General features: G+C 35.8%; 1 protein-coding gene across 1 annotated transcript in view; it reads left to right on the plus strand.

The window, feature by feature from the left end:
* The window catches only part of CCDC171 (coiled-coil domain containing 171), a 224,718-nt gene extending 199,961 nt beyond the window's left edge, over positions 1-24,757 (plus strand). The window contains exon 26 of the mRNA XM_004677677.2: positions 22,320-24,757. Within this exon, the coding sequence (XP_004677734.1) occupies positions 22,320-22,547 (228 nt within the window). The 3' untranslated portion in view covers positions 22,548-24,757. The remainder of the gene's footprint in view (positions 1-22,319) is intronic.
* Positions 24,758-27,867: the final 3,110 nt, after the last annotated feature.

Consider the following 27,867-nt stretch of genomic DNA (forward strand, 5'->3'; position numbering starts at 1 on the left):
CTAGTTCTTTAATTTTCATAAGTTTTTTTTTGTAAAGAATGAAAGAAACTAAGAAATTAGAGGTAAGGTTAGTTAAAATAATCCAACTTTTAAAAAAATATTTTAAAAAATATTAAAAAAATATTTATTCATCCATACAGAACTTGGGTACAGGCTAGAGGTACAGGGGCAGTGAAAGGATTCACCAGAGACAGAGTGGGGAGCAGAACAGGCCTACTGTCAAAGTACACTGCTGAGGGGAGCAGCGGGTGGATCAGGAGAGGTCTGCTGCGCCATGTGGATCACCTCTGTGGCGGGTTTTGAACTCATGCTGAAGTGTCTTTAGCTTCTTCGTTAGCTGCTTTAACCCGCTGTGCCACCAGGGAGGGCCTGTAATCACCTTTTTTTAAATGGAACTGATAACAAATGACATCAGTAGTATCATGGTGATTTTTAGCAATATTCAAAAAGTTTAAACTGGTCACTATTTCAATACTAAGAAAGCATGTAAGATATAGAGGGTAATCATTTATCAAAAGTAGCCACTTACTAAGTCTTGTAGTCTGAAATTTATGTTCTATTTGGATAATTTAGAGTGGGAGTGGGGAAAATCTAGAGACCAGATTTTTCACTCCCAACCCCTATTTATATGGCAGGGTAAACAAAATTTTATTTAACAAAAGATTTCTGCTATTTGAATGCCCCTTTTATATCAACTAGACACCCAGAAATAGAAATATTAAACAACTAGCTATTTAAACATGTCATAAATTATAGACTACATATTCAAGGCCAAAAAGAAAGACTAAGTAATGTGATAACTTATGTACTCTGTAAAATGATTTTTACAAAGCCTAAAACATTTTGTTGTTATTGTTTCTTCCAGTAAGTATTTTTGCTTTTCACTAGGTACAAACATTTTTGGGTGCTACTTGATTGCAGATACCAATTTTTATTATTATATAACTATATTATTACTTTTGGAGGACAGTAGTGACCTACATAATTTTTTAAGTACAGAGTTAACTTTATAAGAAATAATATGTGTCAACATATATTTTCTGTCTAGATCTTATACTTGGCTTTCATAAACTTCAGAGTGCTACACTTAAGCATGCCTTTCCTATCCACAGACTTAGATCTACTTATAGATCTCAAAATGCTATCTAGTTAAACTTCAAGTCAGTTATGGTCATAGCTCTTTTACAGTAACTAAAGGTGACTTAAAAGAGAACAAAGCACAATAGTGACAGACTGGATTCCTTGCTCCTCCCTCAGTAGGGACATCATGGTAATCTGTCACTGGGAATAGGGCCTTTTGTTGTACAAAGACAACCCTGCGGACTGAATTTGGGAACCATTAAGAATATAAAATTGGCTCATCTATCAAACATTTCACTATTTCCCCTCTACACCTCTTCCCACAGAAATCATATGCATTCTTTTCCACTCTGGCGATACCTCTTCAGCATGTCTACCTATTATTTTTACAGTAGAGAGGAGTTGAAGGGATATGCTCTTAATCAGTATAATGGAAAGCAAATTGGACTAGGGAGTCCAGAATTAAGAACTTAATCCTGGCACTGCCATGCTAGCTGTATGATCTTGGGCAAATAACCTCTCTGGGAGTTTCTGCATTTATAAAGAGGAGATTGGATCAGGTGATCAGATGATCTCTAAGGTACCTTCTAGCATGAAACAAATGTGATTTTTCACCCAACTTCATTAATTCTGTAACAACCTTTTATGGCACCTGGTAACCTACAGAGGGGTATACGGGTACAGATAAAAACCTGTTCTCTTGGGGCTTTGTATAACTTCAGTATTACCTCACCCATCTGGCAGGTTATCTCCAAGGATTAAGGCATCAGTAATGGCACTTCTCTTTTTAAAGTAATGAACAAAATAAATATAAAAATATTTTCACCTTTGGGATATAATAAATCCTGAATTCATAGAATGTTAGTATGTTGGTTAGTAGCACTCACAGTAGTATTCCTGATTCAATACTTGGTTAATTTATCTCTGGGTTCAGCATATGGACAGCACTGTAGTTTCGTTGACTTAATTAATTTAAATTAGTAAAAGTTTGTGCCAGTCTTTCTCCCTCTCACAAGGCTTTATATGTGCTGATTCTTTACTTAGTTAATCCCCCCAAGTATCAAATCCCATGTCTCCTAATGCTTATTACTAAAACATTTATCATATGAATGATATCATATGATAAATGATAACATTTATCATAACATGTTGAATAAAAGTTCCATGTGAAAAGGTGCTTGTTCTATTACTAGATATTAGCACAATACCTGGGATATTAGGAGCAGTTGCTAAAAGTTTGATTGCAAATTCCCAATTTTGTGGCCCAAATTACAGATCACCATCCTGTTTGGAAGGTCAGTTATCAAAAAGCTAAGTTTATGCCTGTGATTGTTCCTCTGTCTCTGTGGTTTCAGAATTTATGAATTATAAAAGTCTGTAATGCCAGGTTATTACTAAAAATGTCATTTTTGTGATCACTCCACCCATTTATTAAAGGAAGGGTAACAGGAAAGGAAGGAAATCTCTGCTATGTGGATGCATTTGAATTGTAAATCTGAGATCAGGGGGTTGTTTCTTGCTGTATCTCTTATTTAATGTCTAACATACTATTGGAGTATAATAAATAAATCATAATGGTGAATGTGAGGGATGTAGTATAGACCATCTGTAATCTTTGAAAATAAGACAAAGAATATAAGAACTATACAGTTAAGTTCTAAGTTCAAGTAAAAATGCTTTAAGGTATACATCTATATATTTAAAGATTTATTTATTTATGCATACAGAACTGGGGTACAGGTCAGAGATTCAGGGGCAGTGAGAGGATTCACCAGAGACAGAATGGGGAGCAGAACAGGCCGATTGATGAAATACACAATTGGGACAGGAGAGGTTGGTCGCGCCTTGTGAGTCACTTCCCGGGTGGGGATAGAACTCATGCTGAAGTGGCTTTAGCTTCTTAGTGCTGTGCTTTAACCTGCTGCACCACTACAGAGGGCCACAGAGGTCTGCCACGCCATGTGGGTCAGCTCCCTGGCTGGGAATTGAACTCATGCTTCAGTGGCTTCTGAGAGCTTCATAATGCAGTGCTTTAACCCGTTGTGCTACCAGGGAGAAGCCAGGCCAGGATATATTTTTGAGTTCACCAGAAATCCTAATTTCTGCAGTTACTGACCTTCATGTATTGACATTTTTTTTATCCCTAAGGGAGAAAAAAAAATATTTTTCTTTACCATAAAAAATTTAGAGAAAAATAAAGGCTATTCTGGAAATACTAAACTGTTATTAACAGCATCAACATTAATTAATAGCAACAGAGTAAAGTAATTAAAAATCTACTGAGAATAGCCCTGAACACTGGATTTGGGCTGTTGGACCCAAACCAAACTGAGTAGGGAGACAGATTCTGAGTTAAGCTAATGGCTATCTTGTCAACTCTATTTGATGTTAGTTTTCCTTTGAAGATTTCCTGTTTCTTATCAAGTTCATGGCAACATAGTAATGATTCTATACCACATGTGCTTCTTGGCATTGTTAACAGCATAGTCACCATTGTCACAATGCATTTAATAGTAAGTGATCCTAGAACTGGTGTGATGGCAGTTGGGCATTTTCATCAGTTTAAGGATGAGAATAGAAGACACCTTTAAAGGGAACTGTAATAATAACAACAACAACAACAACAACAACAACAATAATAATAATAAACAAAGCCAGTGCCAGAAACAAGCACTTATTAATTCAGAGCTTCTGAAATGTGGAGGGAGTATATCATATACAGGATTAAAATTTGTACTTGTTTTTAGTTCTGTAATTGGTGAGAGAACTCACTACATGCTTTCATTAATTTTTTTTGAAGATTTATTTATACAAGAGCTGGGGTACACCACAGGTACAGGGGGTGAGAGACTTCACCAGAGACAGAGTGGGGAGCAGAACAGGCAGACCTACTGAAATACACTGCTAAGGGGAGCAGCAGGCAGGTCAGCAGAAGTCTGCCATGCCATGTGGGTCAGCTCTCTGGCCAGGTATCGAACTCATGCTGCAGTGGCTGTGGACAGCTTCATAGTGCTGTGCTTTAACCAGTTGTGCCACCAGAGAGGGCCTCACTACATGCTTTTAAAATTAGCAGGCTCATTAACATAAAGTCATAAAATAACTAGGCGTGTAAATCAGGATTTATTGCTAGTAAATCCTGGTTAAAAAAATTATGCATTTATTTGGGGATTACATAGGAGAATTGAAGTATAGTCTTCAAGTTACTTATGATGAAATTATTATGCATTTGGGCTTACAAGTTTATTTCAGGTTATCAGACTACCCTGTTCCTAGTCCAGTACCTTTAGAGGTTCCAGTCTAGTCCAGGGTATTGTTGAAATGACCGGAAAGTATTAGTAAATTATTTTCTTTAGTGATTCTTAACAATTTAGGCAAAGGTAAAAACAGGTCCCAAGAATCAGCATCTTCAGATATATACAGATCAGTGCTACTCATTCAGACCAGACTGGTATATTCAAAATTAGTTCAAGATCAAGATCTAAGGCCTATGAACTTTTTTTATTTTGTTAAACACAGAATCTGAAAGTCAGGCATTATATTTAATCATCCTTACAGCCTTACTACCCATATTGTGCCTAACTTATTACCAAGTGTCTGACAAAAGCTTGCTGGTTCAATCAATGAACCTGTTTCCTTATGAAGAGTTCTGAAATCTTTTAGAGCTTTTTCATTTCCCATCTTTTATGCAAAACAATAGTTGTGTCTGCACAAGGACTGAATATGAAAAAAGGATATAATGAAGAGTTTCTGATTTTAGGGAACTTGCAATCTAGCTAGTGAGTCAGGACAGATTCACATAAAGTAATGAGATGATAAATAGAGTTTAAAAAGATAGATTTACTTGGGCGAGGTGGTTAGGGAATATTTTTGAGAAGTTGTGTTTGAGCTTGATTTCGAAGGACTGCTAGGGTTCGAACAAGGAATTCCAAAAAGGAAGTACTACTAACAGCAATAACATAATACCACTGGATAGTCACAATCAAGGTCAAGTTGTTAGTTGCCTTTTTTCCCCAGTGATGATAATTGTGTTGGTTTCTATAATTCTTTACAAGATAGGAGAAGAAAAGGGAGGGAAAAGAGAGGTTGGCTAACATTTATCTAGTGTGATATAACATTCTCAGAATCCAGTATGTGTTAACTTATTTAATACTTACAACATCCTTATAGGTATGTCTTTATATATTTTTTGATATTATTATGATCTCCATATATGACTTACCAGGTGGTAGAAATAAAGATTTGAACACAGGCAGTCCTGCTCAAGAGCCCATTCGAAGTACCTGAGCATGTGGGCTCTGCAGTGGGACTATTCAAATCCTGGTTTTACCTCTTGCTGACCATGTGATCCTAGTTCTACTAACAGTCTCTTCCCAAATATTTCCATGTCTTCATATGTAAAAATTAGGATAAATATAGTTCTGTTCTCTAGGTTCATATAAAAACTAAATGAGAGAATACCTGTTAAATTTTTTTTTTAAGATTTACTTATTTATGCTTACAGAACTGGGGTACAGGCCAGAGGTGTGGTGGGTGAGAGGACACCAGATACAGAGTGGGGAGTAGAACAGGCAGATGTACTGAAATGCACTGCTGAGGAGAGCAGGGGACAGGTCAGGAGAGGTCTGCTATGCCATGTGGGTCAGCTTCCTGGCAGGGAATTGAACTTGTGCTGCAGTGACTGCGGAGAGCTTCATAATGTGATGCTTTCCCCCATTGTGCCACCAGGGAGAGCCCATACTTGTTAAATCTTAATAAAATGGATAGTGTCCTAATTGCCTGACAATTAGTCAAGTTCTACCCTTTCCTTATGCTACTGGTAAGTTTCAACACAACAAATATGCACTGTATGTAGAGATAGTTCCTTGAACTTGGAGGTATGTAACAAAAGCACCATTTTTGTGAAGACCTGACCCCCAAAACTTTAGTCTTCTCAGACTCACATAGAATGGGAAAGTATTGATAAACTACTTCACCTGGTGTAAAATGCTGATATATGTTGTCTAGAAGTGGTCCGCGATGACGGAGAAGACTCTTCTAGTCCTGTGATTAGATTTTCAGTTGTGATTTCTGATTAGAAACTTGGAATTGAAATCATAACTATCTTAATAGTAGCTCTAAGGATTTGCATTTGTATGTCAAAAATAAAAGTTCTAGCATAAAGTAACTCTATTTGTAATCTACGCATCACATAGCTTTACAAGTGTAGATTTCCAAAGATAATAAGTAGAGTTTATATTACTTTTTCTTTATGTAATATAGCATTTTTTCATAAGTTTTATATTTCAGAGTGTACCTAAATAAAAACAAAAAACAAAAAACAAAACTGGTTCCATGCTTAAGTTTGAGGGAGTATTAAGTATTAAGACATGAGGGAAAATATCTAAAATGATTCTGATAATTTTTCATAATAAGTATACAAATTTTTATTTCTTAGCCAAACAAATTTTCAAATATAATGTGTTTCATTTGAAAGGTAAGTGGTATGATGTCATTTTACAGAACATTTATTGAGTTTATTTTAAAAAGTGCTTTTTTATGACCATAAGATGAATTTCATACTCCTGAACTGTGCCTAGCTCTTTCTACCTTTTTTTTTTTGTCAAGTGTTCTTGTTCTATGCCAGGTCATCTTTATATAATACTAGTATTAGTGACATTGTGCGAGAACTAACTGTAAATTGATTCCTAGTTTATGTTAAATTTGATAATCTAAAAACCAAATCTTCCTCTGGGAAGGACCGAAAGAACTGACTTGAAATTTAACTTTAGTCATCTAGAGATCTGTTTTTGTGCAGCTTAATATATTTCCTCGATTCCTGTCCAATTCAATATATGGAATGACTAAATTGTAGTCATACAAGTTCTGAGCACACAGGCAAGAAGGAAAGTACTTAAACATCTTGCTGTGTGTGAGCAGTTCGAGGGCAGGCAGACACCATGCACCTTGACCACCTATTATGAAGCTTTTTGCTGCCATGTCAAGTGAAAGCGAGTTAATTGGGTGAAGCTGTGGAGCATGTTAGGGGCCTGGTAAAGGGTTGCTGTCTGACAGTTGAATGTCAGCAAAAGCCAGTCAAGTGTAGCTGAGAGACAGAGACCTGTCACAAAGTTCCTGCAGACGGGAGCACAGTTAGGAAGCTGAAATACGGTTCCGTCTCACTTTCTCCCTCATTGAATCCAAGCACCTTAAAAGATTTTACACTGTATGTGTCAACTCTTGTTCACTAAGCTGTTTCCCACAACTGTCCTACATTCAAATGATTGAACAAAAGATGCTAATGTTTAGCAAAGTGAATGTAAATTCTCTCTTTTCCCTTTCTGCCCAAGCAGATATTCAACTCAAAGGAAACTTAGAAGGTTTACATCAAACAATTAGATTGCCTTCAAATTTAGCTTATAATAGAATTTTTTACTCAAAAGAAATAAAAATTGAAAATCAAAGCAGTAGAATAAGCAAAGCATTTTTCTGTAACATAGAACAAGCTTAAGGGAGTCAGGATCCTGTCTGGATATCTGGAGAATGGACACTTGCCAAGGTAACTTCCTCTTGTCTCATCACAGGCTTCTTTACTTTTTGCAGACAGGCCTAAAGTAAAATGCCATAATCATCCTTACCCAGGAGGTCAAGATAGATAAACAAAAAGGAAGAGTGAAGGTCCTTCTGAAACTTTAGATTTTTCAGAAACTGGAAATTGAAGGAAGTTAGAATTGAAGAAAATGAAAATGAAATGCATAAGATGAAACTTTCAAAAAGAGAAATTGAATATCATAATCTGCCCTATTTAGTGGCTACTTAACGATTGGCAAACATAAATATTAGCTGTACAGAAAGTTCTAGTCACTAGTGAAACCCCTGGAACTATGTAAACAAGCCAGAGAGCCTGTGCTTTCAAAGGGATGGACATGCTAAGTCAGCTTTGTCCCTTAGCGCTTGCAGTGATGATACAAATGTGTCTTTTGACACTTGGAGTATGGCTACTGTGATTGAACAACTGAGTTTTAATTCTAAATTTAATTTGATATTAAATTTTGAAATGAAATGACTACCTATGGCTAATGGTTTTTTATTGAACAGCACAGATAAAAGGAAATGAATTGTAGTAACAACAATATCTGTGGAGTGTTAATACAGAGAAGGGACGTTTAACTCAAATGTGAAGTGACATAGAGAATTTGGGGATATGGTAATACCTGAGATGAGTCATAAAAAAACATAAAAACCTGTGCAGGGATAACAAAGAAGCCTCCTTTTAAATGAAAAGAGCTACATTGACAAGAGATTCTGAAATAGGAGAAAGCAGAGCATACTTCAGGGTCAGCTTTTGAGTTAGAAAGATGGTGTTTATAGGAAATTGCCTTGATACATTGGTAGCCTCTGAGTACACCACCAGGCAAATTATGCCAGAGGTCACTCAAGAGAAGACCTCACAAGACAAATTAGGATACCTAAGTCACATAATTTCTCAAATCAATTCACAACATAATTAGCAGCAGAAAGTAGGGAGCCAGCTGAGGGAGGACTGTTCTACCTGCTGGCGCCTAGGTTATGTGCTGTTCCCCTGGCTTGTCTCTGCTGCACCAGCCTTCTCCAGGGTGGAGGTTTGACAAAGTGGTTTCAGGGGGCAGGAGGTGCGTTGGGCCATTTTCCCACAATTGCCTTTGAGGAGATGAGGACAAATACTACTTGACAAGTGTGCTGAACAGCTGCTGAACAGCTTTGGGCTTTACCTGCAGTTTTTGGGCCAGTGTAAGCATGACAGTAGCCTAGAGCTGGTCTATCTTTACCCGATGAGACGGCCATTCTACCCCTTTCAATCTGTAAGTAACCTCTCTCACAGGCTACTGACTTCTATCTGTTCTTAACATGTATCAATAGTTTGTCTTTTTATTTTTTTTAACATTTATTTATTTATGCATACACAACTGCGATATAGGCCAGAGGTGTAGGGGTGGTGAGAGGATTCACCAGAGATAGAGTGGGGAGCAGAACAGGCAGATTGATGAAGTACACTGCTGAAGGGAGCGGCAGGTAAGACAGAAGAGGTCTGCTGCACCATGTGGATCACCTCCGGGGCCAGAGATTGAACTAGCACTGAAGTGGCGGCCAGCTTTAGTGCCATGTCCTAACCCACTGCGCCATCAGGGAGGGCCCTAGAGCTTGTCTTTCTTACAGCCTACTGACTGGATTCATTCTTTATGCTTACAATGTCTTAGGAGTTTTATCTATCCTGTGCTTTCTTGTCTCCAGTAGTAAATTTGGATATTCTCAAGTAATAATCAAATATATACTAAAGAAGAGCTGTGGTAGGAGATAGAAATCATTATGAAGGGATAACTTATTAAAAAGTATTAAGAGTTCTTTCAGGCTAGGGAAACCGATGAGACACAATTTGTCAAATAATGTTAGTAAATAGCTTTGAAACTTGTGTCTAAATCATTATCTCTTGGATACCTTACCATGAGCTTAAACTGCATTTTAAACAAATTTTGTCCCTTTTGGAAAATTGGTATTCAGTCTTGTAGGGAGTTAACTGAGTAAATGCTTTGGTGATGGTTGAAAAGGACTAGTGGAGTTTTTAGGGTAGGTACCCAGCAGAGGAGGAACGAAGTAAAGAGAACTTCCTGGAGTTTCTACATGCAGGCCAGGAACTGGCATCTGGCTCTTAATAAAAGGCCCTATAGGTAGAAGCTAAAGGAAATGTTTTATGACAGGCACTGGGAGACAGAGTTTCCACTCAGAGTCGACACAGTTTCCAGGTGACAGTGGGAAGGATCGGCATATGGCCAATTCTGTATAGTCATCACCTATAGACACAATGGGCCCTCTAGCAGTTCCAAGGCAGGAACTGGTGTAGGGACTGCTGACACTCAGAAACTCTTCACATGGCTGGTGCAGAGACACTCAAGAACTTGTGTGGGCACATCAGGGGAAAACAGGGAAATATGACGTATTAATCAGGGTGTTGTCTATATTCATAGAACAATGGTGCTGGCAAACACTCACAGCCATTGATATCAGAATGTGAAGCAAAGAGCAGCAATTGTGTGATTGAATAGTAATCTAGCGAAGTACAATTCAAAGAGGACTAGCTCTGGACGCAGATTAATTAAGGAGTATGAGCTCTCTGAGCACAGAGAATTTGTGTGTAATTTACTGCTGTATCCCAGTACCTAGCATGGTATATTATATTCCATAAGTATCTGTTGCAGGATTAATCAACAGAGGTTTTAGGATATTAATGTGAATGTGGATTTAAACATGCTGTATGGTCAAGAAAAAGACATACTTGCCAGTTGACCATAGATCTGAGGCAGACAGCAAGGGAGGGGGTAAGGGGGGTCAGAACAGGGGAGGGAAGAGCACAGGGGGCTGGGTGATGGTTCATGGGTGCTGTGGTGGTGGGAGAACTATGAGGACTACACCTAAGGGGAGAAATCAGCTACTGTGCAGAGATGAACAAAGATGTAAAAAAAATTTTTAAATAAATATGCTGTATGAAGAATGGGGGAAATCTCTCATATGGAATTGATAATCTAGCAAAGAGATTCCTGAAGTGTCATCTATCAGTTCACTATTTTGGAATTTTGTTGTTGCAGTGCTAGTCTCTGAATTCTGTAGGATGTTCTCCCTAGAGATGGGTTTGGTTTGAGACTGCTGGAAATGGCCTGATTCAATCATAAGTAACATTCCTGCCTATCACGTAAAGGAAATGTCATTGCCAGCTATGTAATTTGTTTCGGAACACACTCCCTGGTACTTGTTGTGATTTGAAGGCATTCCATAGATGTGATTCCCAGATCACGTGATTTGCCTTACATCTGAAGTGCTATTTCTCACAGAAACAGTGAGAACCACATTGTCTTCATGGAAGATAACCAGTCTCTCCAGAAACACCCAGATGAGGTACAGGCCAAAGGATTGGAACATAGACTTAAGACCATTTGCAGCATCCTGTGAATAACTGGTAGAGATTTTAGGTATGATACAGTGAAGTAATGAGGGACTATAACTGACAATTGCCTTGGAAGAGAGAGGCATGGAATTAGTGTCCAAATTTTACAATGGACTATATTGTGAATACTGCTATAGTATGTGACTGGCAGATAGTTATAGATATAGGAAAGTCATCTTTTTCAAATAACCTAAAATTTGGGTTGTTCTTTTCTTCTACTTCTCTTTATCTGAGTCAGTGGTCAGTAATTTTACCCAGAGAAAAACATACCACTTAAAGATACACATTTATAGTTTCTAGATTATTACTAAATTTTCCACATTGAATCAAAAAAGGTTCATAACTTAAAAAAATTCCTTCAGTAAGGAAAAAGTGGTCAGCAAAAGTGGTCTTCCTAGTTCCTAGGAAGAATGTGACATGTATACATCTTGATCACAGAAACTGTAATTTGGCAGCAGGAAATCCTATTCAGAGTAAAATGAACATAAGTTGTAAGTCTCCACTCTATCTAAATTTTGTTTGTACAGAGTAGAAGTACAAGCTACACTGTAGACTGTTTTTGTGTTAACTCAATGTCAGATAGTAGATATGAGTTAGATAACTGAAGATGTTGAAATAAGAAAGTATTCTCTGATAGTTAAAATCTTTCAGAATGTGCAAAATACTATGTAAAAGACCTGAACCCATATATCTGAAACCTTAACCAATTATATTTTCACTCTGATCGCACATTTCAGAAGCATAACTTCACTAAAATGTGAGATTAAGTATACATAAAATTCATTTTTAATAAAGAGCATTAGTTATAAAAAGAATAAATTTATTGTAGATAGTTTGGAAAATACAAAAGTTTAGATGAATGCCAATAATTGCAATATCTTAAAACAAGAGGTATCATATGTAATTTTATTCAGTGTTTTTTCAATTAGTCTAGCAAAGTAAGACCTGCGAGCCAAGCCCACCTGCCACCTGTTTTTGTAGAGCCTGCAAGCAAAGAAAGGTTTTACATTTTTAAATGATGAAAAAGAAAAAGAAAATATTTTATGATGTGAAAATTATGTGAAATTCAAATTTCAGTGTTCAAAAGTAAAGTTTTATTGGAACACAGTGATAAGTAATCATTCACATGTTGTCTGTGGCTTATTTTGTGCTGCAACAGCAGAACTGAGTAATTACAACAGAGGACATATAGCTTATGAAGCATAAAGTATTTATTATATGCCACTTACAGAAAAAGCTTTCTTTCAGTCAAGCCTAAATATTTGTTATCCAAAAGTTTACAACAATAAATTTTATAGCTCCATGATATTCCAGAAAGTAAGTGGTTATAGCTTACTTAATCATGCTTCTGTTATTGAATATGGAATTATTTTCCATTTTTGTCTCTTACTATTATATGGAACCTAATCATAAATGGAATTGTTGGATCAAATAATGTTATTCATTTAAAATAGTTGCCAGATTACAGGCCAAATGGTTCTATCAGTTTATTCAGGCACTGTTTATGAATGCCTATTTCATAATTCCTTCACCAACACTTAGTATTATCATTTTTAAGATTCTGTTTTGAAATGCAATAAATCTTTTTATTTTCCACTTGTGATTACTATTAGAAGTAATTTTATCATTTTTTCCCTGCATACTTGTTAATCAGCTGTATTTTGGCTTTTGTGAATTGTTATTTTCATAACCCCTGTTCATGATTCAAGACGTTTTAAACATTAAAAAACTATGAAAAAAATTTGAACTTTGTTTTCCTCCTAACCCACACTCCAACTCAGTGCCTTTTTGAAAAGATAATTAGCAGTTTCTTGTGATTACTTTTATTTATGTACATAATTTTATTTTTAGAATATAAACCAAAAACTGTACAAAAATGAACAATGAAAAGAAATAAATTTAATTAAAAAAGTCAATTTCTTAACTTGATTCCCTCAGTCTGCTCTGTCTGATGTTTCCAAACTCAGTGAATGACATCAGTGACAAACCCATGCTTTTACTTTGGAATAAATTCCTTCCCTTCCCACTCCCTGTAACACACACACACACACACACACACACAAAATATTTTATGATATGAAAAATCATGGGAAATTCAAACTTCACATACAATATATGCACACATATATATGTTTGCATACAAACATATGGTCTCTTAGACACAGTCTTGAACTACACACACAGTATTTTCACTTGGACATATTTCTATTTCTGTATCAGTAATGATGTATTAATATCATTTAAAAAGTTGTGTTCTATAGTTGTGCTGTTCTTTTTTTAAAAAAAAAAAAAAGATTTATTTATTTATGCATACAGAACTGGGATACAGGCCAGAGGTGGCGGGGCGGTGAGAGTATTCACCAGAGACAGAGTGAGGAGTAGAACAGACTGACTGACGAAGTACACTGCTGAGGGGAGCAGTGGGTGGGTCAGGAGAGGTCTTCTGCGCCATGTGGGTCACCTCCGAGGCTGGGGATTGAACTCATGCTGAAGTGGCTTTAGCTTCTTAGTGCTGCATTTACCTGCTGCACCACCAGGGAGGGCCCAGTTGTGATACTCTTAAAGAATACTTAAAGATGATGGAGCTTTAAGTTTCATTTTAAAAAAAAGAATTCTGTTAAAATGCTGAGCGAGCACATCTCTTCTTATCTTGGTGATCTTGTCTGAGTTCCTTTACAGAGAATATGTCTAGCAGTGGGATGCTGAATCTAAGGGCAGAGGAATTTAAGACTTTGTCTTTCAGAAGGGTGACACCAGTTTGTGTAGCCACCTATGCATGGTGTGAGCTTGCTTACTTCCCTAACTTCTTGGCAGTGGGCATCGTCAATGAAGTATTACTTATAGGTAAAATGTAAGCTTTCTTTGTGATGTTTTCGGTTGCTTTTCTTTACTTGTGAGTGAGGTTTAGCCCCTTTACATATATTTATTGGTTATTGTACATCTCTCTACACCACCAAACAGCCTCTGAGGCAGAAACTGATTTTAGGAAGTGTTTATAAGTGTTAAGTGGTGCCACTTCTTTGCTTGGTATCCTCCTCCTCCTTGGTGTAACATAGACATTCTAGCTGCCACGTGAGCAACCATTTTGAACTCTGGGGTAGTAGCTACGCAGTGAGGTTGTAGAACCCAAGATAGGAGCAGTCTGGATTCTTTTTTTTTTTTTTTAATATCTTTTTGAGTTGACACTTTAAGTTTTTTTTTTTTTTTAAGATTTATTTATTTGTGCATACAGTACTGGGGTACAGGCCAGAGGCTCAAGGACGGCGAGAGGCTTCACCAGAGACAGACTGGGGAGCAGAACAGGCAGATCTATGAAGCACACTGCTGAGGGGAGCAGCGGGCTGGCCAGGAGAGGTCTGCCACACCATGTGGTCACCTCCGGAGCAGGCGGGAATCGAACTCATGCAGAAGTGGCTTTAGCTTCTCAGTGCTGTGCTTTAACCTGCTGCGCCACCAGGGAGAGCCGTAGTCTGGATTCTTAATAGCCTCAGGTAGTCAAGTCAGAGAGAAACTTCTATCTTATTTAAGGAAGCAATATTTTGAGTTTTCTTTTACAGCTGAACCCACTCTTAATAAATATACTCCATTTAACCTATTTTCCAAATAAATTCTTCTTTTTCTAGATTTGTACATGTCTTTTGTAAACTAAACGAATTACATCATCAGGCATACTGCACATTTTTTAATCGACTTGTCATTTCAGTTTTTAATGACATTTATATATAATGTCCTTTTTTTAAGTTTTTAAGCGTTTTACATATTTGAGAACTGTATATATTTACATTTCAAGTTTTCTCCCCTTTTTTGAATATGTATTTCTAAGACATGATGGGACAACACCTTCTCACAGTTTCTGCCCATTTCTGGCATTCTCTTCCATCAGTTGTGTCAGGATTGCCAGGGCAGGAACAGACAAAGAGCACAGGGGTATGAAGGAAAATAGTATGAAAAGGAAGAACAAAAGCCATCTGTAAAAATTCATAGTTCTTTTTCCAACTTCGATCATGTCAGGAAATCTAAACATCCAAGAGAAAAAAAAAAAGGGAATTGTTATTTTGTCAGGCACATGCCATTTTGAAGTAATTTAAAATTAAAGTTTAAATGTTCTAGTGCATTATTAAACTTTAGACCTGAATTTTATGTCTAATATAGCAACATATAAGCTCCTTTGGTGAAAGAGCTAGAACTTCTATGTAAATATCATACAATCTATTACTCCAGTACTAAATTCCAATGTACCAGTACTACAGTACCAGTATTGAAATGCTGGACTGTAAATAACATGTCGCCAAAACTACATGTATTTATTTTAGCCTCTAGTATAACTGTTGTACTTTTATTTTACAGTTTTGCAGAGGTTTGTTGAGTCCTCACTCTGTGTGAAAATAAGCCTGGGGCTGTGTCGTCTGTGGGTGGCATGGTAAACAAGGCAGTGGTTAAGAATGTGGGAGAAAAATAAGATGGCTCAAGGGTCACATCCCTCTGTTCCATTTACCAACCTGGACAACCTGAGAGCTATTTTTTTGACTCTTCTTCAACTATAAAATAAGACTAATAGTAGTACTTTCTCATTGATTTGTGAGAGTTGAAATAACACCTATAAGGCAGAGCCTAGCACAGTAGCTGATATATGTGCTCAACATGTTAGCTAGAATTATAAACTTGGAATTGTGGTGCTTGAGAAGAGTAGAAAGAGAGGAAGGGAAGGAGAGCTACTGTGTTATGCATTTTGATGTGTTATTTTATTTAATCCTTCTAGTAACCCTAGAAAGGACTATTCTTCCTTTTTTTCTCATTTGATTATTTTTTTAAATTACTATTATTATTTTCATTTTTTTTTACATCATTCTTCATTTTTTTTTTTTAAATCTCAACTGTAATCCCCATGGGCTTCCTACCACCAATTCAATAGTCTTTCTATTTTAAAGAAAACGATACAGATACACACACAGTAGCTTGACAAGGGCCATATAGTTAATACATAGCAGATCAAGCTGGAACCTGAGGTCTCTCCAAATTGAAAGCCCATTTCTTTCCCACTACACTGTGCTACTCTTAATTGGAATATAATCTATATATCCATAAAGTGACTAAATAGAAATATGAGACCAAAATCATGAAGCAGTAATATGAATGATTTGTTCACGCATTGTTTTATCAATTAGGAAACTAATTTAATCTCAGACACTCTGCTGAGTGCTAGGAATACAAAGTCATGATTCCATCATTCTGAGTTGTCTCTGTTGTTCTTTTTGTTTTTATTGTAAAAATTTATTTTTATTGTTTTTGTTTGTATTGTATTGTTGGTTTATAGCGCTATATACATTTTAGAAATACAGGTTCACACTTCTTCAAATGACTCTTGCTGTCCCACACCCACCACCAAATACTGATAACCTTCCATCTATAAATAAAGTGAGGTATTGTTATTTGTGGTAAACTGGATGGAGCTGGAGGGGTTTACACTGTTAGTTTTATTTTTTTTTATTTTTTTTTTAAAGATTTATTTATTTATGCATACAGAACTGGGGTAAAGGCCAGAGGTGCAGGGGCGGCGAGAGGCTTCACCAGAGACAGAGTGGGGAGCAGAACAGGCAGATCGAGGAAGTACACTGCTGAGGGGAGCAGCGGGCGGGTCAGGAGAGGTCTGCCACCCCATGTGGTCTCCTCCGGGGCAGGCGGGAATCGAACTCATGCTGAAGTGGCTTTAGCTTCTCAGTGTTGTGCTTTAACCCGCTGCGCCACCAGGGAGGGCCTACACTGTTAGTTTTATAGGAAAGAAAGAAATTTATATAAATAAGTGGAATTAGAAAATTAGATGCTCATGAAGAATGCCAATATGTGTTTGGAGGGAAGGGAAGAAGGAGGAAGGGAGGGAGGGAAAGAGAGAAAAAGGGAGGAAGGGGGGAGAGAGCGAGAGCAGGAGAGAAAGCAGAGCCTGAAAGGTTAGGAGGCATTCACCCCACAAAGTCATCTCAGACAGTAGGCAGAAGGAAACTGTGAACTATTGAAAATCAAATCAGAAATCACTGTTTTGTAACTGGTTTGCAGAGTACAAGTGAGGAGTGGTAGGTAAGGCTGGACAATGAAGTGAAGCGTTTGAGAGTCAGGCTGCAGATAATTGCAATATCATATGATCAAGCATTTGCCTATAGAGATGCATGAGAATCAAAGCCATTAATCTAGTCAGTCTACCACATTAACCAAGGTTGAATTCGAATCAGATAGATTTTAATATTTCTGCCTGTTGAATTAAAGCTGAAAGTCAGCTTGAGAACAAATTGTAGTGATTCAAATTTGTTCTTAATATCTTCTTCCTCTTTTTCTGATTTATTTCTACCTCTATGATTTACCTCTGAATTATTACTCTGATTATCCGTATCTCCAGATACCCAGTCATCTTAGGTTGTTTTTCTCTATATCTAAAGATGCCTTTACAAAATATTCTATTGACTGAGATATGTCTCATGTCTTGATGTCAGTGACCTAAAAAGCCAAATTGGTCTGTATGACCAATTTAATGGCATATAGGGAAAGGAATGCCTAACATATTCGTGCAGGTTTGGTAGTGGTAGCTAAAAGTTAGAATTGGTACACACAAGTGTTAATATTTATTGAAGTGATAGCATGTGTGTACATATTCCTTATACATATATATATGTATAAGTATATATAACACATGCATATAGAAAATGTGTGTGTCAGATGCATGCATATGTGCGTGTATAAAATTGAGCATTTCACAAAACTAGGTATGTGACTATTGCTACCTCTGGTTGTCTTTGAAAACTGCATGATGATACCAGCATGGCAGAACTAGAAAATGGACAGGTAGAAGTTGGTCAGCTAACTTGTTGGAAAGAAGAAAACTTTGTGAAATTGAGTACTGAAATTCCAAAGGCATAAGTACATTAGAAATTAAAGTAGCAACAGCGAGGGAACCTTAGTCTAATGCCCTCCTGTAGGTACTTTGATTTCCTTTATCAGTTTATCAGCTGTGCATTGTACTTAAAAAACAGTTAATATGCAGGGCTTAAAATGTCATCATGGAGATTGAAGTAATGAAAATGTCCTGTAGAATTTAATTGAATGAAGCCACATCATTTAAACTGTGACTAATCTTTTAATCTTTCTGACTCTTAAAGAAACATATGTATTTCTTCCCCTTAAGCATGATCTACCTATATCCCTTTAAAATCTTAAGTGTATTTGGGAACTGCCTTCTGGGTTAACATCATCCAGTAAAGTTGGGTGTTATCAGATGTCAATTATCACATTATTATGATTATAATATATGATTACGTATGATTATGATGGGCCTAGAGAACTTCGGAGCTGCAGTCTTGATCCTCATTTTATAGGCAAGAAAAATGAGACATAACTCATATGCCCCACTGGCTTATAGCAGAACTAGGTGGAAAATATATAGTCTGATGATCTCTAGCCTGCTACTCTTTTCACCATACTATGCCTAGCATAATCTCCTTTCGGTAGTATTCAGGCTTATTTAATCACATCGTCCCTCACTTTTTATGATAAGAGATTCTAGAAGACTTAACTTGATCATAAATGCTACACAGGAGACAAATGGCTCAGTGTCATCATTTCAGAAGTTTTGGTCTACAAAATGGCTTTAGTTTATAGACAACTTATTGAGTGATTATCCTATTATTTGACTAATGCTTTATTTATTTTTTTGGTTGAAAAAAGTCTTAGAAAGCTAAGATATTAAAACCTTGAAAAATGGCTATTGGACATGTCCAATTACTATATTTCATAAGATTTTTAAAATGCAGAAATTTAGTAGACACATTTTGTATTGTGAATATATGTTTAACTGATAGACTATAACAGTTCAAATAGAATCATTTATAGCTTATTGAGTAAATAAAAGTGCTTCCATAAAGATTCACATGACAACTAGCTTTTATTTCAGGTAACTAATTTCTTTTTAAATATTGCTTAAATTTAGATTTACGTGCGAGTCTACCAGAACACCTCAGCAGTTTAAAAAGTAGTTTAAATGACCATGAACTTTACAGATTTAAAATCTAAGATCAGGTGGTGAATATTAACTTTTAATGCTCTCTGATAAAAAGTTATTTAACTGTCTTTTACTGTCTGTGCTATATTAAAAGTGTTGGGATATATTTCTGGATATTATCTGTTACAGGAAAAATAGTTCATATTTACTTGTTATTTAAATATTGCATTCCCAAGTCAAGTTTTCACTAGAATTTTTGTTGAGTTGTTTTTAAGCTATTAGGTGACTTACAATCAGATTGTATCCCATTTCATGAAAGAAAACATTTTCTAGCAGTATACAGAGTATAGCAAATGACTTAAGTAGCAACAACAAAAAGTGTTTTTATTTACACATAAATAAATCTGTTTACAAAGTGTGAGATAATCCTTTTGAGAGGTGCAAGTCTATAAGGATATAAGGCTATTTCCCACATTTATGACATGAAGCTCGAAGATAATATGCAAGGAGTGATACTCTAATATGAAATACTAAATACTTAATACCCCACTTCAAAGTTATTTAGTTAAAATGTTATATTAGATAAAAAGGTGCTTCTAGGAAGCATGATAGGAAATAGGCATATTAAAATGTAAGATAAAAGAGGTAAACGAGGGGTCTGTTTGAAGTGTCCAGATCTATAGTATCTTGAGAAGAAATAGGCCGAGCCCTTCCCTGTAGGAGGGACTTACTTATGTTGAGCCTGTTCAGTTGATGGAATCCTAGGGACAAAAAAGAAAACTTTGTGTTCAGAAAGTAGACTTGACGGCCCTCCCTAGTGGCGCAGCGGGTTAAAGCACAGCACAAAGAAGCTAAAGCCACTTCTGCATGAGTTAGATTCCCGCCTGCCCCGGAGGTGACCACATGGCGTGGCAGACCTCTCCTGACCTGCCCGCTGCTCCCCTCAGCAGTGTACTTCGTCGATTGGCCTGTTCTGCTCCCCACTCTGTCTCTGGTGAAGCCTCTCACTGCCCCTGAGCCTCTGGCCTGTACCCCAGTTCTGTATGCACAAATAAATAAATCTTAAAAAAAAAAAAAAGAAAAAAGAAAGTAGACTTGAGTAAATATATATAAGTAAATATATATATATAATTATATAATTTATAATTACATATACACACATATACATGTATATATAGAATATACAGTCAAAATTGTAAAATATATATGTATCTGTGTATGTTGTTTGTGTATTAATATATATCCTCACCCATGTTAACAATGCATTGCAAGCAAGCGTGACTGGTCATGTGGCATTTACTCTTCTCTAATCTAAAGCATCAAGAAGAAAATACTTTCAGAGAATACCTGATCTTCCTTAGTGTAATTCTGTCACTCCTCTCATCCATAATTTTCTTAGGGAAGAAACTGAAGTATAAAGATGTAATGGCTTGAAGACTTGCTTAACAGTAGTCTGTTGTCATAATAATAAAACTTATGGCTAAGTTTTATTAAGGAGACAAGCATTTCAGGCTCTTCCAGCACTTCTCTTAACTCTCGGTCTGGAAGAATAAGTTGGTAAGATGGCCTTGTAGCAGCAAAATCAATCAAGTAATGTTGGTGCCATTTTATACACACAGCTAAAAAAAAAGAAACAGCCCCTCACCTACTCCTCCCGCCCCCAAAATGTGGTTCTAGTAGCAGGAAAAGCAGAAAAATGCCAGAGTCTATGGGGGTTCTGAGTGTTGAGACTTAGTATTAAGGCTCCACATCAAAACCTTATCAGCACTGCTAATCAGGGTCCACATATGATCTTGTGTGTGGGGATAAGCTGAAGCTGTTCCTTCACTGAGTCATTCAGGCGACCAACTTCAGTGTGTTTTAACTTCCAGCATAAAAAGAGACGATTTCCGTCAGCTGCAGGCTTGCAGTGGGATATCGAGAAATCAAACGAACAGAGATCAAAGAAAATTGCTGAACTAGGTGTTAGATGCAGCCATTGATTTTTCTCCAGTTGTAGTTTTAAAAAAATCCACAAAAATGGTAACACCTACAACAGTTGAATTTTTAATACTTCGTTAAAGCCAGTGGAGCTTTCTTCTCATTTTGACATGTATAATATAAATGGTTTTGTGTAACATGACTATTAAGCAGATTCTTATATTTCACACTTTTATTATCAAAACTGTAAGGGAACTCACCAAGAAAGGTTTAAAAAAAAAAACTCCACATGTAAAATATGGTTTTTAGTGGAGACACCTTGACTAGACTTATTATTTCAACAACATATATTTGCTGGGAATCTGGAAAATTTTGACATACAATTGATTACTATTTTTCTTCTGTTTATAAACATCATAAATAATACCTGTCTGTTTTACTGATAAAACTTCATTCATGTTAAATATTAGCTACTGATTACTGGCATTACTTAGGGATTCAATGTATAGTTTCATGAAAATACTAATTCTCTTTTCAAGTACCACACAAGCATGTGGGTTTCTAAAGTTTGAATGCCAAGTTTGGGGATACCAGTAGTATTTTAAAGTATGGGACAATTGTTTTCATTTTGCAATTCCCTACTTTGATACATGATTTCCAAATAAAATAGACTGTCAGTAGTGTGACAGGATGATAACATCATAATTAAAAGTAAAGGCAAAAAGTTTGGCTCATTAATTAGTATATTTCAGTACTGTTTTCTAGAGGTCACTCATATAATCTTATTTTTTCTTTGTGCTTATCAATTTAATAAGCCAGTCTGATAGATTTTTAAAACATAAATATGAAGAAAGATGTTAAAAAATATACCTAGAACAAAAAAGGAAAAAAAATCAATATTCATAGTTCATCTCGTAAGCAGTATAATCTTCCATATTACACAGCCCATATTATCTGATATAATGAAATAAACATGATTAGCATTTGTTTCTGTTTCTTGCAGTGGATGGAAACAGAAGTAAAAATATCTGATCATATTGACTCATTGATTCAATATTATAGCCATTATGTAATATAATGAAATAAACATGATTAGCATTTGTTTCTGTTATTTGCCAATGGATGGAAGCAGAAGTAAAAATATCTGACTCATTTATTCAATAACTTTAAAATTTTTATATGAAGTTTTAGTGTTTAGGCAAACTGTTGTACTGAAAACTTTGTCATATGACAAGAAAGAGATTTAGTCACACTTAAAAAATAATTTAATATTTGTTATCATATAGATTATTTCAGTCACAGTCCCACCACATTTTATATTAAAATGTTTATTACTCTACTCTGCATGATTCCATTTACTAATCTTTTCTTTGTATATCACAGACAGGGTCACGGGATCATTCAAATATCTCCATTCCTTCAAGAGCTGCTCCACCTGCTGACACAGTTAATGTTGGAGACTTTTTGCCATTGAAAGCTGAACTTGATACAACTTATACTTTCTTAAAGGAGACATTTATAAATCCTCTGCCCCACGCATCAGCATCACTTTATTCCTCTCCAGTGACTATGTCTGCTAATGTCAACAGACCAACTCAGATTGGATTATGACTTTATGAAATAAAAAATTGCAAGAATTGTTAACAGTGCAATTAAAATTGTTTTGAAGGGGGCATTCTCTTATCACTTGAATTTTGTTGTAGCTCAATTGGCAGTGGGTTGTTAAAAATTGTGTGATGTCTTGATGTGTGCAGGCATCTATTTCTCCTTGAATAATGAAATAACCAACTTTTCCCCTTCTAAGTTTTATTTATTATCACAGTTGCTCATTTTTATGTAACATATTTTTAAATGTTAAAGAATGACACATTTTGGGTAATTTCCCTCAGACTTAAAAAAAATCAATAAGCCATTTTAGTCTCTATCTATCAAAGTTGTTTCATACTTGTCTATTTTAAAGCAGGACTGCAATACTTTAATAGGATTGAGAGAGCTATTTGAAATGTATGCCAATGATTCCTGTCATTTCATGGCAGCCCTGCCATGGTTCACTGAGCCCCCTCTTCTCTCTTGTCAGCTCAACTGAAGACAAGCATTTAGTTGCAAACTTTAAGCAGGTTGTGCAAAACAGAAATGATGTGACTGCTTTTCCTCCTGCACAATAATGTCACTCCTGGTCAATGTGAGAAGGTCAGATTGCTCCTTGTAAAGCTACATGATACCACTTGCCCATTTGAACAACTTAAGTTAACTGCTGAATCTGGTCCCTGTAGGCACTGAAAACTCATCCTTTTATCAAGTCTGCATTTGGTACGGAAGTAGAGCAATTGTGCTGTGAGGATTTCTGTGGTATGCTTAGGCTGTTTTTAAGGACAGTTCCCACACCAGTATAGCAGGTAATATATTTAGTATAAGCTGAAAAACTTCAAGGTAATGGCTGTTTTGACCTTCAAAATAGACTCCTTTTTTTTTGTTTTTGTTGTTGGTAGGACCCAAGAGTGACGCCCATCTTTGATGCTGACAGAATTTAAAACAAGGCCATTGCCCTGCATTTTCTGCCTTGTAGCACACAAAAGTAAAATTGTATGTCAGGCCGAGATGTCGGGGAGCTGACAAGATGCCCCAGTGACATTTCAGCTAGAAAGAGCAAGTGTCTTGCAACCAAGTGGTCAAATATCAAATAATAGGTCAAGCAGGAAGGAGCCGAGTTCTAACCACAAAGAGGTTTCTGGTAACTTATTTGACAAGCTTTTGGGCGCTTTGTGGCTTGACAAAGTGATGTTCTGTTGGGTATCGCTAGACAGACTGTTCTCTATTGCCTGCAGAAGATCAGACATTGACATTGATTAAACTCTTTAACCCTTAAAGGTTAAGCCCTCACAGTTTGCATCATGGTAAGTGAAGAACAAAAGAATATCTGTAATATGTATTTGTGTTTTTATTAATCATTTAACTCCCCAGTGATATTTGCTTCTGTTGAGCTCTTTACTTTTTGATAAAGAGTTTTGATACAAAATCCATATTTTATATTATTTTTCATTATGGAGTCTTTTAATGTGGATACATTAGAAAGTAACAATATAGATTTTAGAATCTTATTCATGCAGTGACATTTGATTCAAATATATTCAGCTTTTGAGAATTTTTGTTATTGACCTTGGTAAAATAAAATTTGTTCACAACCAACTTATGTTACTAACTAACTTACCCAAGTGATTTGTGCTATCTGAAGTAACAGCACTGTACTTTTATACAATATTGCACAGAATACTGTTTCTTGTAATGCTAAGCCAGTATAATTAGCTTCATATAAATATTTAGAGGGTTTTTTTAATGTAAATTAAAATTATGTCTTCAACCAAATTTCTCTTAATTCTCTCCTTAAAATTCTTTGTATTAACCTTCATGGGTTTTGAATATTACAGAATATGACTTGTGTAACATCATCTTGTAAATCTATGACTATAAGAAAATATTGTTGACTGTTTTTTATAAGGATCATAGAATAATTTTTGTACTTTCTACAATACTTTCTTCTGCCATGCCATTCAGTGGTTAAGATATTTTCCATATAGAAATATCACAGCTTTTCAGTTCATGTGACATCATTGAGCTTACAAGTCTCACACTATAGAAACACTGTATCATCCTATATTACTCTGTACTTCTGTGTCTGCATTTGTGTGTATGTTTATATTGATTCTCTTTCCAGGGCCTACTAATTGACAACAGTCACCTTTGTAAACTTTGGATAGGCCTTGGCCTTGCCTTGATTTTATATGTTAATAGGATAACATCAAAAATAAATGTTTATCTCTCTCCATGTGTGTGGGTATCTGGTTTATAGGTACATTTTATACAGGAAATTCTGAACTGTAAATTCAAAAATATTACTAAATCAAATCAAAGCATGTCACATTTATAGCCAACTGGGTGCTAAAGGCCATAGAGACTGAAGGATGAGCCTTCTGAATGATCATTAGTATTCATTACCAAATAGAGTAATTTTTATACCATATGCTTTTTTCCCAGAAGTCAGAACCAGCAGGAGGAGAAGATTTAATGACATGTCCTATGGAGATCTGAGAGACTTTAGACTGCTGCTGAGCACCTTAGTGACCAATTGCTGCATATTTGAATTCTGTGTTGTGTTGGTAAGGACAGTTGCACTATCAGTATCCTTACCTCCTTAAGAAGATGATGTATATAGTAGACATTTCTCAATAGAATGCAAATGTTTTGCAGGGAAAGGAAATTTTACCTTACATGTTACTATATGGAATTTTTACAACTAAATTTACATGGTCTAGAAATACCTTTATCACCCACTGCTATCAAAAGGAGTCATAAAGCTATTGTTCTATTACCTAAGTCCTATTTACCTCATTGAGGCTTTGCCAGCTACTTAATGTAATAACATAATACAAATACAAAAAGATTTAGGAATTTGTGAGAAGAACCAATTCGGTGATAATTTCATGGCATAGAAAGTAACCTTTTAAATGGGAGAATTTACCAAAATCTGATTCATTAAATTTAGCAACATTGTTTCTTATTTCACAATTTATAATTTATGCTGTTATTATTTAATGAAATCATTGCCATTTTCACTTTTATTTACCAGTTATATCTGAATTCATTATAGACCATACTGAGCAATGGCAAATTGATCCTGTTTTACTGTGTGCTTTCTAAAGACAAATGTTCTAATATGAAAAGGTGGAAAGTAACTAATGTTTATTAAACAACTATTCTGTGTCATTCACTATAACAAAAACTCTTAGTATTGACTATTGTTCTCACACCATCATTTTATAAATGACTACCTGATAACCTTAAATATTACACATTTGATTACCTAAGATCACACACACAAAATCTTGTAACTGTAGACCCCAGAGCTGTAACTCTAAAGCCCACATTATTTCTGCTTTGCTAGGCCTGCCAGAATAATTCACTATCTTTAAAGGAGAGAATAATGCACACTCTTTAAAGAGGAGGAAAAATGTTTTAAGTTTCCTGGCTGGTGAGGAATAATTTTGAGAAGTTTGTTTTGGTTTGGGTGTACATCGTTGATTAGAAAAAACAAATTAATAACTCTGTTAAGCCTTATGAGTAGTAAGGAATGAATATAGTAAAATTTGTAACTATCCTTCAAAAAAGTCAACATTCTTTGTTATGTTACCCAGTATCTCTTAGATGGCCTGAGAGACCTTATAGCCAGAGTTTAAAATAATAATTTATAACTTATACATTATATCTTAAATGTGCCAGAACATTTTCCTTTACTGCTAACTCATAAGTTCAACTTACATATCCCATGTCATTTATCTATGTCTTTGTTACAATTGAAGTAACACTATTTCAAAACCTGATTATCTTCCAAAAATTTAATATTTGAGTCTGTTTTATTTTTACTTTGCTGAAATCATTTAACTTTTTACTAATGGCTTAGTTCAATGGGAACAACTTTAAATGTGATTAACTATTCAATATAATAAAATCTAAACTATTGAGGATTTAAACCAAGAGTATTAAATATTTTCAAAGACAGCAACAGCAACAAAGAGTGTCTAGTTCTGTGAGTAATTCTCCAGATCTTGCTAGGTGAGACATAAATACATACCTATGCTTATTGGTAGAAAACCTCCCTCTTTTCTCTTGAACCTTCCTTGGCAATTTTAAATAAAAGCTCTTTTCTGTGGAATGTGTGGGTTGGCATTCTCAGAAATCAGATCACCTGTAAGTTCATACTGTGGGTGCTTACCTATTTTCTGCATGGTCTTTTCATTTTATTGAACAGATTTGACTGGAAATGTTTTCTGAACTATTGTATATGCAAATCAAATTTCCATTATTTCTCAAAAGAAAAAGTTGTTCTTAGTCTTTGCAATAGAGAGACCTAACTGATATTGCATATTATGAGTTGTAAAGTATCTAGATACATTGTGGGAAGGAGATAAATCAAAACTGAATTTTGCTCTTTCCTCTAAATCATCTTGTGTGTGGGTGTTAGATGCTCAGGCATATGTTTTCAAAACATTGACCTCACTGCTAGCCATGCAGCAGAAGCCCCATGCTGGCTTAGAAAACTACTGGTTTAATGTCATCTGAAGATAGTTTTGTGTGTGTGGTTTAATTGCGTCATGCTTCATTGTTTTTTATTGCATGCTAATGCCAGTGAAATGCCGATTGTTGACAGAGTTCTTCCAGTGAAGTGACTCCAGAATATTGTACTGCCTTAGAAAACTACAGAAAATACAATCTTACTTAGATCTGAAGACATCCTAGCCGACAGGTAAAGAACTATAGATATTCATAAATATTCACTAATGACAAGAATATAAGGGAGCTAGCTACCTGTCCTCTACAGACACCATCCCTGTATATTTAGAAGTATCTAAAAAAGTGAAAACTCCTAAGTGCAACCCAGAGTGAATGGGGTCATATTGAACACCTTATTATATAGTATTGTATCAGAAATAAATTAGGGTAAGTAAATACAGGACATCTCATTTTTGCTCTTTTCACCCAGAATAAATAGATAGATAGACACACACACATGGTGGGGGTTGGGAATGGGGGCTGTTTGTAACTTTGTCTAAGCTCACTTCTGATTTGAAAGTAAGACACTTCCAGAGTAAAAGTGGAAAACATGGAAAGCAGAAAGCTCTGCAACTTGGGCACTCTAAAAATCATGTAGCACCTGAGTTTTAAAGTCAAGAAACTTATAAATGCTTTTATGGCTATGGAAGTACCACCTGTGATGCTATTTTCTTCTGAGTTGAGGAGAAACATTTTAAGTACTCGACAGACTAGAGTTTGTAATGAAGCCAGCTACACATCACAGTTACAAATAAAATTCTGTTTTCAGATACTTTACAGTGGTGTTCTTACCAAAGTGTCCTGGGATCCAAGAATCCTTGAAGGG

This window comes from Condylura cristata, unplaced genomic scaffold (assembly GCF_000260355.1).
Source record: "Condylura cristata isolate star-nosed mole 26May11 unplaced genomic scaffold, ConCri1.0 scaffold00006, whole genome shotgun sequence".
In the NCBI taxonomy this organism is placed as follows: domain Eukaryota; kingdom Metazoa; phylum Chordata; class Mammalia; order Eulipotyphla; family Talpidae; genus Condylura; species Condylura cristata.